A 16,706-nucleotide genomic window follows, 5' to 3' on the forward strand; every position below is an offset into this window, starting at 1 on the left:
AACATTGCCCATATTCTGATCTTGTCTGATTCCAAGAGTACTCTTACCAGCCTTAGTAATGTTTACACTAGGCATCCTCTAGTTCAACGTATTTTGTTAAAATGTCATTCCCTACTTGGTGTCGGCTCAGTTGTCCACTTTTGTTGGATTCCTAGCCATGTAGGCATTCTTGGTAATGAGCAAGCGGATTTTGTGGCAAAAGATGCAGCTCTTCATGTTGTTGCACTAGTGACGCCACTTTCTTGCACTGATCTTTACCCGGTGTTCACATCTCGTCTTCTACACTAGTGGCAGTCGGAATGGGATCACGCACATTGCCAACAAATTGCATGTCGTTAAACCACGGTTAGGAGTCTGGACCTTTAGTTCCCGACAGTCTCATCGCGAAGAAATAGTTTTAACTCGACTGCGTATTGGACAAAGTCATTTGACACATGCATATCTTTTACGTGGCGTTGCAGCTCCAGAATGTGCCTTTTGAGGATACCTTTTATCTATTCGTCATCGTCTTGTTAATTGCCCCGATCTGGCTCGGCATCGACAACGTTACAAGCTTCCAGAAGATTTACACTTGCTCCTTGGTGACGACACTCGTTTTCTTCGTGAACTGCTGCTATTTTTCCAAGAGCTTCAGATTTTGCATGCAGTCTCATTTTAGCTCAAGTGTGGATGTTCTTTCATGTATTTTAATTAACTTATTTCTAGTTTTGTTACTGTTGGTTTAGTTTTAATTTGTTTTTTCTGTTAGATCTCTGCACGGGTGCAAAAAGACCTCAGTGTCGGCGCACCCACAAAATCTCTTACTCTACTCTACTCTAGGAGACTGAGGTGGGCAGGTTCATGTAGCGAAAATGGAAGAAAGTAGGAACACTTTCAAAGTCTTACCTGGAAGACCAATCGAGAAACGACCATTAGGAAGACCTAGGCGCAAATCGGAGAACAATATTAAGATGGGTCTCGCAGAACTAGGAATACAAAGTAGAAACTGGATCCAGTTGGCTAAGAACAGAAGTCAGTGGAGAGTTTTCGTGAACGCGGCACTGAACTTTCGGGTTCCGTAGGCCATAGAGTTAGTTAGTTAGTTAGAAGTGAATAGGATATCACCAAAAGTGGTTTTATTCATTTTAATACGTTGCGGTGAGTACAAAGCTTTCATTATCTTTTTGTTTGATATATCATTTGCGCCCGCTTTACCAACGATTGTTTTATTACAATTTTCGTAAATGATTTCTGCCAAGGATTAATCTCGTTTGGATTTATTTTATTGATGAGTTATGACATTTAAGTATTTAAAGCTCAGGTCAGATTAGGGAAGCGGTAAAGATTTCAAAAAGTAGCGGCCAGGGTATGTGTATGATTATGCAAGGTAACACCTCTGTATTCACCTAGTGATTAAGAAAAAAATCCCTCGGGAAAGTAAGTGAGGCTGACTACTGACATCGATTCCAGGGTCTCTCGATCCCCAAAGTTACGCTATACCGCTGTACTTACCTGGCCAGTAAAGATAATTTTATGTTGGGTTTTGAATTGTTTCGATTTTTTTATCGTCTTTATTTTCTATAAAATTGGATTTCTCTAGATCATAATATTGCATTGCATTTGATTTTTTATTTTTATTTATTTATTTTTTATTTATTTATTTATTTATTTATTTTATTTTATTATTATTTTTTTTTTTTTGTAAATTTTAAAATATATGTTGCAAATAATGCTGTTGGAATTAAAAAGAAACCATTACAAGAATTTTCACTTCAAATTTATGGTTGCCCTATTTATGAAGTAATGTAGCATCGATAGTTCGTAATGCTAATTCTAACAGAAGTGTCCATGGAGAATTGGTACGCTGCACTCACCTCTGCTTTCCGGGGTCCTTGAACCGTATTCCATCCGAACCATGTGAGAATTCTTGATTGCTGACTTGGTCTTTAGTAGGCCTAGCCACAGATACTCGATTAGGACCTCTATATTAAATAATTTATTCATTCAGAAATGATCATGGTGTCGTTTTATATTGTGATGTCAATATGAAACTAGTTAATTGAACTCACACAGGTGGATCACAGAACTTTACAGAATGGAAAATTTCAATGTTGTTTAAAAAATTTGCAAAGATTGTTTCCTCATGATCAGAGAAATATAAATAAAACTGAATCAAAGGATAGGTCTAATGTCCTGAAGTCCCGTGAAAAGTTTCCTCATAGTAGAAAAGAGTAAACACTCATTCTTTTTCTTTTTCTTCTTCTTCTTCTTCTTTCTTTATTGACTTGTATGCAAGAAAGGAAGTAGTATAGATGATGGACTTGTAAGCCTACGCAACAAGCCTGTTTTATCACCTAAATTTCTAAATTTGTTACGTTATCGGTAATGCATTTGAAGACATTTCCTTAGTTCGTAGGTCATCATAATACTTCATAATTGCGCTACAAACATATTTTTAGCATAGTTTTGATATTTAGTGTATGCACAATAATATTTTTTTCCCTCCCAGATAATTTACACCTATTTCTCAGAGGATACAACAGGCTTTAGCCAAATGACAATAATTTATAAAATTAAAGTGCATTGAGTCCCATAATAGATTTTCTTCTTTTTACCAATTTCGTAGTGTGAAAAATGCTAACCTAGTTTAAAATTAAGTTGTTTTAGAATATAAAGTGCAATTATACAAATAATTGTGCCAGAATTTTTTAAAAATGAAATGGTTTCGAAGAAAAAACATATTATGAAATCCCGCTACAGGTCTTCAGAATTTAGAAAGTCCAACTTCAGTTCCTCAGGGCCTCAAAGTTTGGACACTAAAACCCGGCAAATGGGTATCCATAATTTTAAAAATAGGAAATAAAATAGGCATTAAAAGTTAACTAAAATAATGAAGTTAATGAAAATAAATATTCAATGCAATTCAAAAACTAAATTCAAGTCATAGGTAATGTCCCAATAATATAGAAACATACATGTTGTTTGCAGATTATTTCTTCATAAAAAGATAGAATCTTAATGTGTTCCATCTCGTAAAATTACTAAATAAATGATATGCAGCATTTTCACTACACACAGCACTTCATTACTAAACAACACAGTCCAAAATTTTATAGCACTTTCACATAGCATTACATCTTTTACAACATTTTTTGAATTAAATACAGCTCTTTCACTTTTTGAAGAAAAGTTCCTTTCTCGGTGAGATTTGAAATTTCGTATAAACACTTAAAACACTACTTGGTCCTTCACCAGACGAACATCAAATGACGACGGCAAGACAAATGAGCACTGAAGGACGCTAATTTTTTGGTGCATCTATGGCAGGGGAAGAGAAAGATGCAAATCATAGCTAGTCGTTCTTTTGGCCGAGATTCTTTTATCGTCGCGGACTGAAGCTTAGCGTTGACCTGAAAATAAGTTCCTGTTGATGTTAAATTTATTGAAGGGGCAGAAATCTTTCCTAAAACAAGCAATTTATATAGTTACTGTAATGAAGTTTTTATTTCCAAGAAAATGTATATAATAGACAATATTAGGCACTAAAGTATTAGTATGGAACAAAAAGGGACAAAATTTAAGTAGTTTAAATTGAAGTTATAACCACCCAGATAAACTTTGAAGCGTTAACTTTTATTATATTTCCGTACAATTAAAGAATACGCATAATACCTACACTCCGGTCTCTACTCATAAGTTTCCTCAGTTCCTCCTACTGAATCATTCCACGCTGTCACTCTAATGTACAAAATTTTACTTAATAGTATAAGAACGGAAATACTGGGGCCAACGGAACCAACTGTGCCCAAGGGCAGCCCTTAGAACACGGGGCACACAAAGCAAGTCCGTGGCAAATTTATTTTCTATTGTTTGTACACACTTTTCAGTGACGGAGACAGAAAGTCATGGGAATTTGTAAATCAACTCTAAAAAAGATTACCTACTCTTCTACATTAATCAACAATTATATATTTGTATATTGTTTTTAAATCATATACTTCAAATATTTCGCGTGTGAAATTATTTAGTTTATAAAGCAAACGATGTCGTTGCTTGTTGCTCAAGATAGCTTTTGTTTTCAAGTTATGAAAAAGGTAAGGTCGCCCTAAATATGTTTTTGTTCCTTTTCTCTTATTTCTAGACCTGAGCGAAGCTACATTCAGGGATTTTACAGCTACAAAAGTGAAGCTCAGTGCCATTCTTTCAGCACAGAATGAAATCCTTCGTAAGATTGAAGCACTTGAAGCGAAAGTGACAAATTCCTATCAAAAGAAGGGAAGTGTTTCTGTCGATGATCCTATAGTAATAGATTGCCTTCCTTTGAAATCGGAGGAAGAAGTTAGCACCATGGAGGAAAAGTTGGAGAATAATGCATTCAGAAAGGCGTTGGTAAGTAAAACAAAAGTATGCAGTATTTACAGATACTGACTCTATAACGTAGAAATCATACTGATGGTATTTACCCGTGAAAACGTGTACACAAACCTACGCAATATTCAAAACTGACTACAAGCTTTCGAACTATCAATTAGTTTATCTTCGGGTATGTTAAGGGAAATCGAACACATGGATGAAAGGAACAGGGTTAATGGCCCTTAGTTATGGAGTGGTTCAACTAAGGATGAATAACCCTTTTCCTTTTATCCATGTATTAGACTTCCTTTAACCTGTCCGAAGATGAACTAGTTTATAGTTAGAAAGCTTACAGTCCATTTTAAATATTTACGTAGATCCTCATGGTTTTATTTATTTATTTAACAATCACTAAATACAACTCAGAGGCCATTTTATACTGGATATCTAACAACAACAGCAATGGAAAGAATTAGGAAAAGTGTCGGCCAGGAAAGCCCCAGTCAGAATGGTCGGCAGCGGGAATCGAACCCACGACCTCCCGAATGCGAAGCCAACTCTCTGCAACTTGAGCTACTTCGCTCAGTAAAAATAGCAAACAATGTGTTTTGCGTGGACTCCAACCCGCGACCCTATACGCAGAAGTCCATTACGCTAACCACTCATCTACGAAGCCTACCACTAGGCTTCACCACTGTTATGCAGTACTTACTTTGAAACAAATAATTATTAATGCATTTGTTACACAGAATCATCTGTAGTATATCATTTTAGACTCACTATTTTCCAGCAACTTCGCTAAATTACAATATATGAGTCGACTTTCGGAAGTGACTCACTTCCTTCCTCACCTCTAGGTAAAAGGGAACATTCAGAGCATTGTAGAAGAAGGGAAAATGGGCTGCATTGAATAAATAAATAAAAAAAAAAAGCACCTTAAATTAGAACATGCAGGTGCATGCAATGCAGTCTATTTTCCCTCCTTTTACAATGTCCTGAGTGTTTCCTTTTCCTAGGGCTGAGGATGGAAAAAGCCACTCCCGGCAGTCGATCCATATATCGTAATTTAGCGAAGTTGCTGGAAAACTGTGACTTCTTCGTCTTTGCTGCATAATACGCGTATACTGTGTTGCGAAAACGTAGAATACTTATATAGAAGTAGATTTTTTTTCTGAAATTACTGATCTCACAAAGGAGAAAGCTTCATCACTGGTTTAGAACGTATAATTCAATTAATTCTTCAAATATTATTTATCACTCACTTTTTTAAAAATTTATTTTTAAATTTAAGGTACAGCAACTTGCAAAAGTAGGTGGGAAAGACACGAGAAACATTACTTACAGACTTCTCCCAAAATTGTTCAGTAACAACCTAGCTCAAAAGTACAGCTGGCTTGGTGCGAAGGGAAAGACAATTCTATCTACTTTAAAAATTGGACAAATCATACTTGGTAAGTATTTTCTATGTATATTTTTTCTTGATGATAAATGTTTAACCTATAGACAATATAGAAGTTCTGCGAACAATAGTCCTCGATTGTTTCGCGTACAGATTTTCAATACTAGTCCGGCATATTGAATTAGGGATAACTTTTTTTTTTTTTTTTTTTTTTTCATTTCGTAGGTGTTTTTCCTAACTTACGCTTGATGATAAACCTTCACACTTTCGCTTCTCTAGTTCCAGCGTTCTAGTTCCAGTTCTATCAATGTATACTTTAACTGGCCATGTTAAATTCAAAATGGCGACTTTTTTTAACATTTCGTGTTTTACTCGTAACCTACTCTTGATGATAAATATTCAACCCAAATTCATTTTCTCTAACTCCAGTTCTTTGGGCTGGAAATTTACACGAGTCAGCGCTATGAACCCAATTTGCACTTTTATGGGTCGTTTTCACCTCATCATCCCTGTCCCACGTCCCTCGGCAACAAACTTGACTCGTACTTTAAACAACAACAAAACTATGAGTTTCATTAGTAGGTATTAAAATTTCTAAAAGTAACCTATTTAGATATAATAGAGTACTCAAAATAAATACACCACTTCCTTACAGGTTTCGAAATTATATTTTTAAGTACAGGAAAATATACAGAAGAGTAATTAAAACAGCTAAATTGCTATCAAATAGCTCCACAATACTTAATTCTACTAATAAAGCTAAAACTATGTGGAAAATCTTAAATGGTGGAACAAGCAACAAAAAGAGCGACTTTGAGTATGTTAAAGTTGGGGACGAAATTATTAAAGAACCTAAGTGGATTGCAGATGTCTTCAATGATCATTTTCTAGATAGTGTACCATTATCTAACCCCATACAAGCGAGTTATGACGACTCGATGAAATTTCCAATGCATTCACATACGATTTTTTAAATTCCAGCAACAGTAGAGGAGTTATGGAAAATATTGAGTAGGACGTCTAATTCGGGAGCTACAGGTTTTGATGAAGTTCCAGTGACTGTTATTAAATTTTGTTTTCCTTTCATTGTAAATCATCTCTGTTATTTAGTAAACCTATCTCTTGAGAAAGGATATTTTCCATCAGTGTTAAAAGTGGCAAAAGTAATTCCTCTCCATAAAAAGGGGAGTATGCATGATGTAAGAAATTATCGCCCAGTCTCCATTCTTTCCACGTTTTCAAAAATTTTTGAATATGTAATGAAGTCACGACTCTACAATTTTTTGAAGTCATGTAACTTACTATCACCATCACAACATGCTTTCAAAATAAGAAAAGTATTGAAACAGCCTTGTTTGATTACTTGTCCAATATAGCTCTTGAATTAAAAAACAGTAAATACGTTGTTGGCCTATTTATCGACTTATCCAAAGCTTTTGATACAATTGATCATGCTATTCTTTTAAACAAGTTGTATGCTTATGGTATTAGAGGAGTAGCTCACAGCTGGTTTCTCTCTTATTTATCCATTAGGCAACAAGCGGTACAAATATCAAAATTAGCTGCAAATGGGTTTCAAACAATTTGTTCGTCTTTATCAACTGTAATCAGAGGTGTTCCTTAAGGTTCCATTTTGGGTCCTATTCTCTTCCTGATATATATAAATTACTTGTTAGAATTTATGCATCTAGCAAAATGTATTTTATGTGCTGATGACATCAGTATGATAATATCAGAAAAATCAATAGAAGAAGTTGAGAGGAAATCTGACATTTTTACGGAGAAATTAGTAAAATGGTTAACAGCGAATAGATTAATTATAAATCATGATAAATCGATTCTCTTGCATTTTCATTTTCCAGGAAAACCGCGTATATCAGCTAGAATAAAAATATCTTCTAACTTACTCCAATATTCTTGCATAACAAAACTTTTAGGTGTAATCATAAGTGATAATCTTTCATGGTCTGCTCATATCTCCACTTTAAACAAGAAACTAAGTAGCGTGTGTTTTGCGTTATACAAACTTCAAGGTACTGTGTCGAGAGAAGCACTTCTTAGCTTTTACTATGCCAAGTTAAATTCATTAATTAACTTCGGCATAATACACTGGGGCTCTGCTGAAAATAGTTTAAGCACTTTCCGATTGCAAAAGAAAGCGATTAGAATAATTTTTGGATTACCCACAAAATCGACATGTGAAAAGGTTTTCATAGAAGCAAAAATTTTAACACTCCCCAGCTTATATATCTATAAATATATATCTTTTACTGTGAAAAACAAGCATCTTTTTATCTTTAACAAAAATGTTCATAGCCATAATGCAAGACAAGGTGATGCATCAAAAATATGCTAATATAAGCAAAACCGTGTACATGAATTGTGTCAGATTGTATAATAAACTTCCTCTGTACTTGAAAAATATGACCAATGTTTCCATTCTTGGTAAGACTTTATATAATCTACTCACTGAAAAGTGCTATTATACAATTAAAGAATATTTAAATGACTCATTAAGTGAAGAGTTGTTAACAGATACTTACCCGTGAGTACATGCCTGGTGTGGTACAAACAGTTACCTTATTAGATGTAAATTGTCATGTTTTTATACTTAATATATCCTATTTTGTGGTTTTGGAAATATGCATGATGTATACCTCTGGTACTTGACAATATTGTATGTTTTTTTCTTTCTTTTCTTTCTGATAACTGTAACGCTTACATGAGAATTTCTCATGCTTTGTAAGCTAATGAAGCAGGCAAATAAATGAAATGAAATAAAATGAAATATCACGCGTTGAGTAGTTATCCTAATATATATGTACAGACACACACAGACAGACAACACAAATGCCAGGCGATGGAATTGTAGACCTCGCCAAGCTTGGTCAAAGCTCTTCACTGAGAATATACGGTAATGTGGATAGTAAAAGGGCATTTTAGACAATGGTTACTGATTTTCTCATACTTTCTGAGTGCAGCGTGGTTTTCGGTTTCAGTGTAGGTTAACATGGTCTGGTATGTAATTGTATATACACTCATGTGATACAAGGAAATTTGCATTGGCATGGCTACACTTTCACGTGGACAAACATCGAACGAATGCTAATGACCGCTTAATGTGTCATCGTAGATGATAGTGTGAGTATACACTACAACAAGTGGAATGTTTTCGTGCGAACATGGCTGTGATTAGCTAACGAAGTTGTCCTGATATTGCAGAATTAGGCAAAGGGAGTGTGGTAGAAGTCAGCGTAGTGCTGTTTTACGTGCACTGTTAACAACTCGTAATAGAAAAATAATATTTTTATTGCGACGGAAAGATGTGAAAAATCACATCAACAGGGGAAAAAAACAACAAAAAAAAAAACAAAAAAAAAAACTGGATATGAGATAGTTGTGACAACATATTTTGCCAATAAATTTCGGACAGTGACCAATAATCGGTGTGAAGGGGATCAACAAACCACAATTTCACAGTGCCATGGTGAAATACGATGGCATAAGTGTCGTTGTCTGTGGTGCATTGTGAACAGGTGGAACTATCAAACACAAGAGAGCATACGTATCCACCCCTCTATTTTGCACTACCTCAAATATTAGACATATGTGGTCAATTTATGGCTTTCCCTCACGCCTTTGAAATCCTGAAACCCATAAATCGACCACGTATGGTTGGTTGTCTAATACTTGAGGCTGTGCAAACTCAAGAGGAGTGGATATGCTCTTATGTGTCCGAAAGTTCAAATTCTAAAATTTAATTTGGTTTAAGGTTGGAGAATCACAAAATATGCAGTAATACATTAGCGTAGGATGGAAGCTTCACGTGCTTCCGAAGTGGACTTCTCTAATTAGTAATACGGTAAAGCCAACATCAGATGCTTTTTTGTATGAATTTCTCATTTTATTTCCTTTCATTTTCTTTTCTTTCTTTCAAATTCTCTGTCAAATTCAATGTAAGACAAAATAAATTAAAGCTTAAATACATACCGCAACGTAGTAAAATGAATAAAAATACTTTCATTGACCCTTCACAGTACCTTCATCAGTTGTTGTATTAAAAAAGGATATACAAATCTGGAGAAAAACATGGCTACGAAATGAAAGGAATAAAATCAGGAAGAATATTTCTCAACATTTCAGATCACCAGAGAACCTAACGTCATACTGTGGTGACCTTAAGTATTGAAGAAAAATACTATTCCTGATTTTATTCCTTTCATTTCTTAACCACGTCCCATTCCGAACCTGTAGATCTTATATATATATATATATATATATATATATATATCTGCGGTGTGTATTTAAGCTTTCATTTATTTTGTCTTACATTCTTTTTTCTTCCACAGATGTTGTTCGTGTGCACGCCAGTGAAGCTACGGACGCTCAAATTGTAGAACCGATCCAGCGCTGGCTAGTAAAGGCGAAACAAAGAGCAATAAAGGGAGAGGAGTACGTATAAAGTTCAACTAGTAAATTGATTACATATGCACCTAACACTTATTGTCTTACAATAAAATTTCGACGGCTCTAAACAGTCATCTTAATGTAAAGGAGTAGGGAAGATAAAAAATACCTTAAATCTCGAGAAAGCAAAAAAAAAAAAAAAAAAAAAAAGGTGTCATATAAATGTCAGGGCGCAAAATTTCAAGTCAGACGCACTCGCCAAACCAAAAATGATGGTCGCCAGTATATCACTCACGTACAAATTATGAGAGATCCCCCACCACCATCACTACAGCCTTTGGTTTAACAAAGGTACAGATTACATCAGGGCATAGTATTTCAAAACCAAACAATTAGATATAGGATAATCCATTTTGAATTGAACAATTTATATATGTTAAAAATATCTTACCTTAATACTTCATGTTTGTGTAACGCTCTCTCTACACAGAAGTACTAGTGGTCGATTGCGGTTTTCGGATTAAAGTTCTTAAGTGAAGGGCCATTGATGGAAATTGTCAGCAAATCATCCTGTGTGTCAGTCTTCAGTGAATTCCTGTAGGCAGTCTTAACTCTGTTGAGATTGCTGAAGCCTCTCTCACAAGAAGCAGTACTCACAGGTAAAACTGCACATTCGATTGAGGTTGGAAAGGCCGCGGTGGCTCAGTGGTAGAGCGTTCATCTCTGGTGCTTGGGGTCCCGGGTTCGATTCTAGTCCCCGCCAAGTGAACCTTGTAGTGGACAAACACCATGTGCGTGGGTCGGTATTCTCCCGTATCCTCCCACCTTCTTCGTTCCACCATTTTCATTCATTACTCATCATCACAGTCTCCTTTAGCCTAACCGGCATAAGCGTGGGTCGTAAAACTCAGATATTTCATTACATTTCGATTAAAAGTGGGAAAGGAGCGGCGAATTACAACGTTGTGAAGACTTCACATTCCATGTTTTCTCCCACTCGGTGACTATTTTCGTACTAAACAGAAACTGCGCATCCCTGTGAATTTAGGCAGAAACCATTCCTACTGAACATTGGTCGCCAGCTCTAAATTCCTAGTCGCCAATGGTGACCTGGCGACCAGAAATTTTGTGCCCTGATATACTATATTCTCATGTATGTAAGTGCCGTGAGTTCAAAGTTTCTACATGGCTGTTGACAACAAGATAGGAGTTACTTGTTCTTATTTGTGCCTATGTTAAAAGAATGTCTTATTATGATTTCTTAAGAGTAATAACTTTTTAACCATATTGTTTCATAATCATTTACATAAATTGTGTTACATTTACACTTATCTTGGCTTCAAGAGTCTGAAGGCGTTAGATTTATTAAATCAATATAATGGCCTCCTTAAGGTGTGACAACTGTTTTGTAATTTAAAATCCGTGGTCAAGATATAACCCATATCTTCCTGATAGTACCAACATCACTTTCATATTTAATGGAGCAAAATTTTTATTATTGAAGAAGAAGAATTGAACTTTTCATTACTATAGAAACAAATCTTGAGTCTCCAGTGCGAGCGGTCCTGGGTTCGATTCCCGGTGAAGGCACTCCGTCGAAAAGCTTTTCAGGCCAGCCATCCTGGGTTTTCCTCATTCACACCAAACAAGTGCCTTGTGGTACCTAACTTATAGGTCCCAGGCCGCTTCTTTATTCTCTAATCCTTTCTTCCTTCTCTTTCCCCGGATAGTATGCTCGCCGAGGGATGTCATCTCTCATACGTAACGGGCTAAATGGCCATTGATACCGAAAGCCCAGAAATCTAAATCCTAAATCTTCCTTTCTTCCTAAACAAAAATCCAATTTAAAATAAATATTCTGGCATGGAGACATCATTTTTTTAATTCCTGATTTCAAGTCTCTATCCATCACAGCCAATACTACCACTCTATTTTAATAGCTCAACTTTAGTAATTGTTCCAAATTTCGAAATCTTAAGATGAAACTGATTTGACATAGTCTTAAGATTTACCTATTATTAACTGGCACTCAGAAACATCCATGTTCTTACTGAAACATTATTCTGGCAATGAGATATTTGTGCATCATATTTATTGTTTAGTACTTCGTGAATTCAGAACGTTTATTAGCAAGTTGATAGATTATATTTTAATGACAATTCAAATTCTGAATGTATCTATTTTATTAATTTCAGAAATCAAGAAAAGAGAGAACAAAATCTTTGAATTTCTGGATTACAGCGATTTTTCAATCATGGGCAATATTAAAAGAAAACTTACAGAAGAGAGAGAAAAATCTTCAAAGTGTTACATCTCTGTATACTTTCATTTGCTTTTAATAAATCTTTGTCATCAATTGTTTCAAAGTTTGTTTCCTTCAATAAACAAATAAAGAAAGAAAAAAACTATTATTATACTTGAGTGTTTAATTTGGATTCAACTACCTCGAAAACGAGACAAAGCTCTCAGCGATTCCCTTCACAATACAATGATCGGTTAGAGGGAAGCAAACTGGGCCCCATCTTTTTTCGCTTGATTCTTGTAGTATGTGACGAGACAAACACGACGGTACCAAAATTATCGAAATTGCACCGGGGGAACATGGGTAATTCGGGTAATTTTGTAGCTTAGTATGAAAATGAAGGGGAGGGAGCAAACTGGGCCCCATCTTTTTTCGATTGATTCTTGTAGTATGTGACGAGACAAACACGACGGTACCAAAATTATCGAAATTGCACCGGGGAAACATGGGTAATTTGGGTAATTTTGTAGCTTAGTATGGAAAATGAAGGGGAGGGAGCAAACTGGGCCCCATCTTTTTTCACTTGATTCTTGTAGTATGTGACGAGACAAACACGATGGTACCAAAATTATCGAAATTGCACCGGGGGAACATGGGTAATTCGGGTAATTTTGTAGCTTAGTATGAAAATGAAGGGGAGGGAGCAAACTGGGCCCCATCTTTTTTCGATTGATTCTTGTAGTATGTGACGAGACAAACACGATGGTACCAAAATTATCGAAATTGCACCGGGGGAACATGGGTAATTTGGGTAATTTTGTAGCTTAGTATGGAAAATGAAGGGGAGGGAGCAAACTGGGCCCCATCTTTTTTCGCTTGATTCTTGTAGTATGTGACGAGACAAACACGATGGTACCAAAATTATCGAAATTGTACCGGGGGAACATGGGTAATTTGGGTAATTTTGTAGCTTAGTATGGAAAATGAAGGGGAGGGAGCAAACTGGGCCCCATCTTTTTTCACTTGATTCTTGTAGTATGTGACGAGACAAACTCGACGGTACCAAAATTATCGAAATTGCACCGGGGGAACATGGGTAATTCGGGTAATTTTGTAGCTTAGTATGAAAATGAAGGGGAGGGAGCAAACTGGGCCCCATCTTTTTTCGCTTGATTCTTGTAGTATGTGACGAGACAAACACGATGGTACCAAAATTATCGAAATTGTACCGGGGGAACATGGGTAATCTGGGTAATTTTGTAGCTTAGTTTCGAAAATGAAGGGGAGGGAACAAACTGGGCCCCATCTTTTTTCGATTGATTCTTGTAGTATATGACGAGACAAACACGACGGTACCAAAATTATCGAAATTGCACCGGGGGAACATGGGTAATTTGGGTAATTTTGTAGCTTAGTATGGAAAATGAAGGGGAGGGAGCAAACTGGGCCCCATCTTTTTTCACTTGATTCTTGTAGTATGTGACGAGACAAACACGATGGTACCAAAATTATCGAAATTGCACCGGGGGAACATGGGTAATTCGGGTAATTTTGTAGCTTAGTATGAAAATGAAGGGGAGGGAGCAAACTGGGCCCCATCTTTTTTCGATTGATTCTTGTAGTATGTGACGAGACAAACACGATGGTACCAAAATTATCGAAATTGCACCGGGGGAACATGGGTAATTCGGGTAATTTTGTAGCTTAGTATGAAAATGAAGGGGAGGGAGCAAACTGGGCCCCATCTTTTTTCGCTTGATTCTTGTAGTATGTGACGAGACAAACACGATGGTACCAAAATTATCGAAATTGCACCGGAGGAACATGGGTAATTTGGGTAATTTTGTAGCTTAGTATGGAAAATGAAGGGGAGGGAGCAAACTGGGCCCCATCTTTTTTCACTTGATTCTTGTAGTATGTGACGAGACAAACACGACGGTACCAAAATTATCGAAATTGTACCGGGGGAACATAGGTAATCTGGGTAATTTTGTAGCTTAGTATGAAAATGAAGGGGAGGGAGCAAACTGTCCCCCATCTTTTTTCGATTGATTCTTGTAGTATATGACAAACTGGGCACCATCTTTTTTAAAGGTAGAGCGAGCGGTGAGCGGGTCGTGGCCGCAAGTGGAACTAACAGCAAAACATCCTTTGAACCAGGGTTACCAAATACAGAATGTGCTGCAATAATCTGCGCCCCAAGTAAAATACCACAAAGGAATGTTTGATCTAATGTAGTGTGAAATGTACAGGAATTTTGAAATACTATTCAATATATAATAATTTAATAATATTGTGCAATGTTATTTAATAATGTGTTGAGAAGGGATTTGAAAAATTTAGTCGGATGGTAATTGATCGACATTTAGATTTTTCGCCAGTAAAATTGATATATAATTTTTAATTCGTGGAACAACAGTTCTTACTACAAATAGACGATCTTAGGATTTGATCCCTGGATTTCAGCGATTTTGAAACCAGAACACTAAATGCTAACTTTTACTTGTTCTCATTACGTTATAGGAAAGAAATTAAGATTTGATTTAGGGAGTCCACCATGTGAAAAATATTTAAATTCCTAATGAGAATAAGATATCTCAAACTTCACTAGCACCACACCCATTCCGTTTAACCATTTGTTGTGTAATTTCACGGTCAGCCAGTATGACAGTTGTGCGGACCGATTGATCCCACTACAATTTCGAATGTTCCCACGAAAACTTCGATAATTCGAAAACTTCGGGCAATTTCGATAACTTTGGAAGCATCGTCTTTGACTTCTCACATAGTAGTAGAACCAAACGAAAAAAGATAGACCCAGTTTGCTCTCTCCCCTTGATTTTACATACTCAACTACAAAATTAGCCGAATTAAACAAGTTCCACCGGTACAATTTCGATAATTTTGGTACCATCGTGTTTGTATTATCACATAGTAAAGAATCAAGCGAAAAAAAAGTTGGAGCCCAGTTTCCTTCCTCCATTTCGTTTTCCATACCAAGCTACAAAATTACCAAAATTACCATGTTCCCCCAGTGCAATTTCGATAATTTTGGTACCATCGTGTTTGTCTCGTCACATACTACAAGAATCAAGTGAAAAAAGATGGGGCCCAGTTTGCTCCCTCCCCTTCATTTTCCATACTAAGCTACAAAATTACCCAAATTACCCATGTTCCCCCGGTGCAATTTCGATAATTTTGGTACCGTCGTGTTTGTCTCGTCACATACTACAAGAATCAAGTGAAGAAAGATGGGGCCCAGTTTGCTCCCTCCCCTTCATTTTCCATACTAAGCTACAAAATTACCCAAATTACCCATGTTCCCCCGGTGCAATTTCGATAATTTTGGTACCGTCGAGTTTGTCTCGTCACATACTACAAGAATCAAGTGAAAAAAGATGGGGCCCAGTTTGCTCCCTCCCCTTCATTTTCCATACTAAGCTACAAAATTACCCATGTTCCCCCGGTGCAATTTCGATAATTTTGGTACCGTCGTGTTTGTCTCGTCACATACTACAAGAATCAATCGAAAAAAGATGGGGCCCAGTTTGCTCCCTCCCCTTCATTTTCCATACTAAGCTACAAAATTACCCAAATTACCCATGTTCCCCCGGTGCAATTTCGATAATTTTGGTACCGTCGAGTTTGTCTCGTCACATACTACAAGAATCAAGTGAAAAAAGATGGGGCCCAGTTTGCTCCCTCCCCTTCATTTTCCATACTAAGCTACAAAATTACCCATGTTCCCCCGGTGCAATTTCGATAATTTTGGTACCGTCGTGTTTGTCTCGTCACATACTACAAGAATCAATCGAAAAAAGATGGGGCCCAGTTTGCTTCCCTCTAACCCAATGATCAATTACACAGACTGGTCATATTCAAATAAGTATATATTTACTTTCAGAATTGTTCCCACATATGCTTGAATTATTTCGAGTTAATTAAGACTGAATAGCATAATGAAATTATGGCCCTCCCTCCTTTTTACTTCCCTGTATAATAACACACGAGTTGGTTGTCATAATACTGCATCTTCAAGAATACATGTGTTTAAAAAAGACCGACACTACATTAAAGTCGTTAATTTTTATGCTAACATTTATGCAGTAACGTAGCGTGAAGTTTTGAAATGGGTGGGCTGAAATTAGATTCGTAGCTAAAGGGTGGCTAGGAGGGGCCCAATCCCCTGAAATTTGCAATTTTTGGTGTATGTGTATATGAGTGTAAAGTGAATTTAAGTTACCCACCCCCCAAAAAAAACTATCCCACCCTTATTTAAATGATCACGTCTTAGTGTTCTGACTACGCATTAATGCTTGATAGAAA

General features: G+C 36.4%; 1 protein-coding gene across 2 annotated transcripts in view; it reads left to right on the forward strand.

Annotated features, from left to right (window-relative positions):
• The window catches only part of LOC145687461 (uncharacterized), a 61,441-nt gene extending 48,937 nt beyond the window's left edge, over window positions 1-12,504 (forward strand). For both annotated transcript variants that reach the window (XM_081760917.1, XM_081760915.1), the window contains exons 5-8: window positions 4,121-4,368; window positions 5,624-5,783; window positions 10,081-10,183; window positions 12,334-12,504. In XM_081760917.1, coding sequence (XP_081617043.1) covers window positions 4,121-4,368; window positions 5,624-5,783; window positions 10,081-10,183; window positions 12,334-12,364 — 542 coding nt within the window. In that variant the 3' untranslated portion in view covers window positions 12,365-12,504. The remainder of the gene's footprint in view (window positions 1-4,120; window positions 4,369-5,623; window positions 5,784-10,080; window positions 10,184-12,333) is intronic.
• Window positions 12,505-16,706: the final 4,202 nt, after the last annotated feature.

Source organism: Thermobia domestica, chromosome 1 (assembly GCF_964235325.1).
Source record: "Thermobia domestica chromosome 1, izTheDome1.hap1.1, whole genome shotgun sequence".
In the NCBI taxonomy this organism is placed as follows: Eukaryota; Metazoa; Arthropoda; class Insecta; order Zygentoma; family Lepismatidae; genus Thermobia; species Thermobia domestica.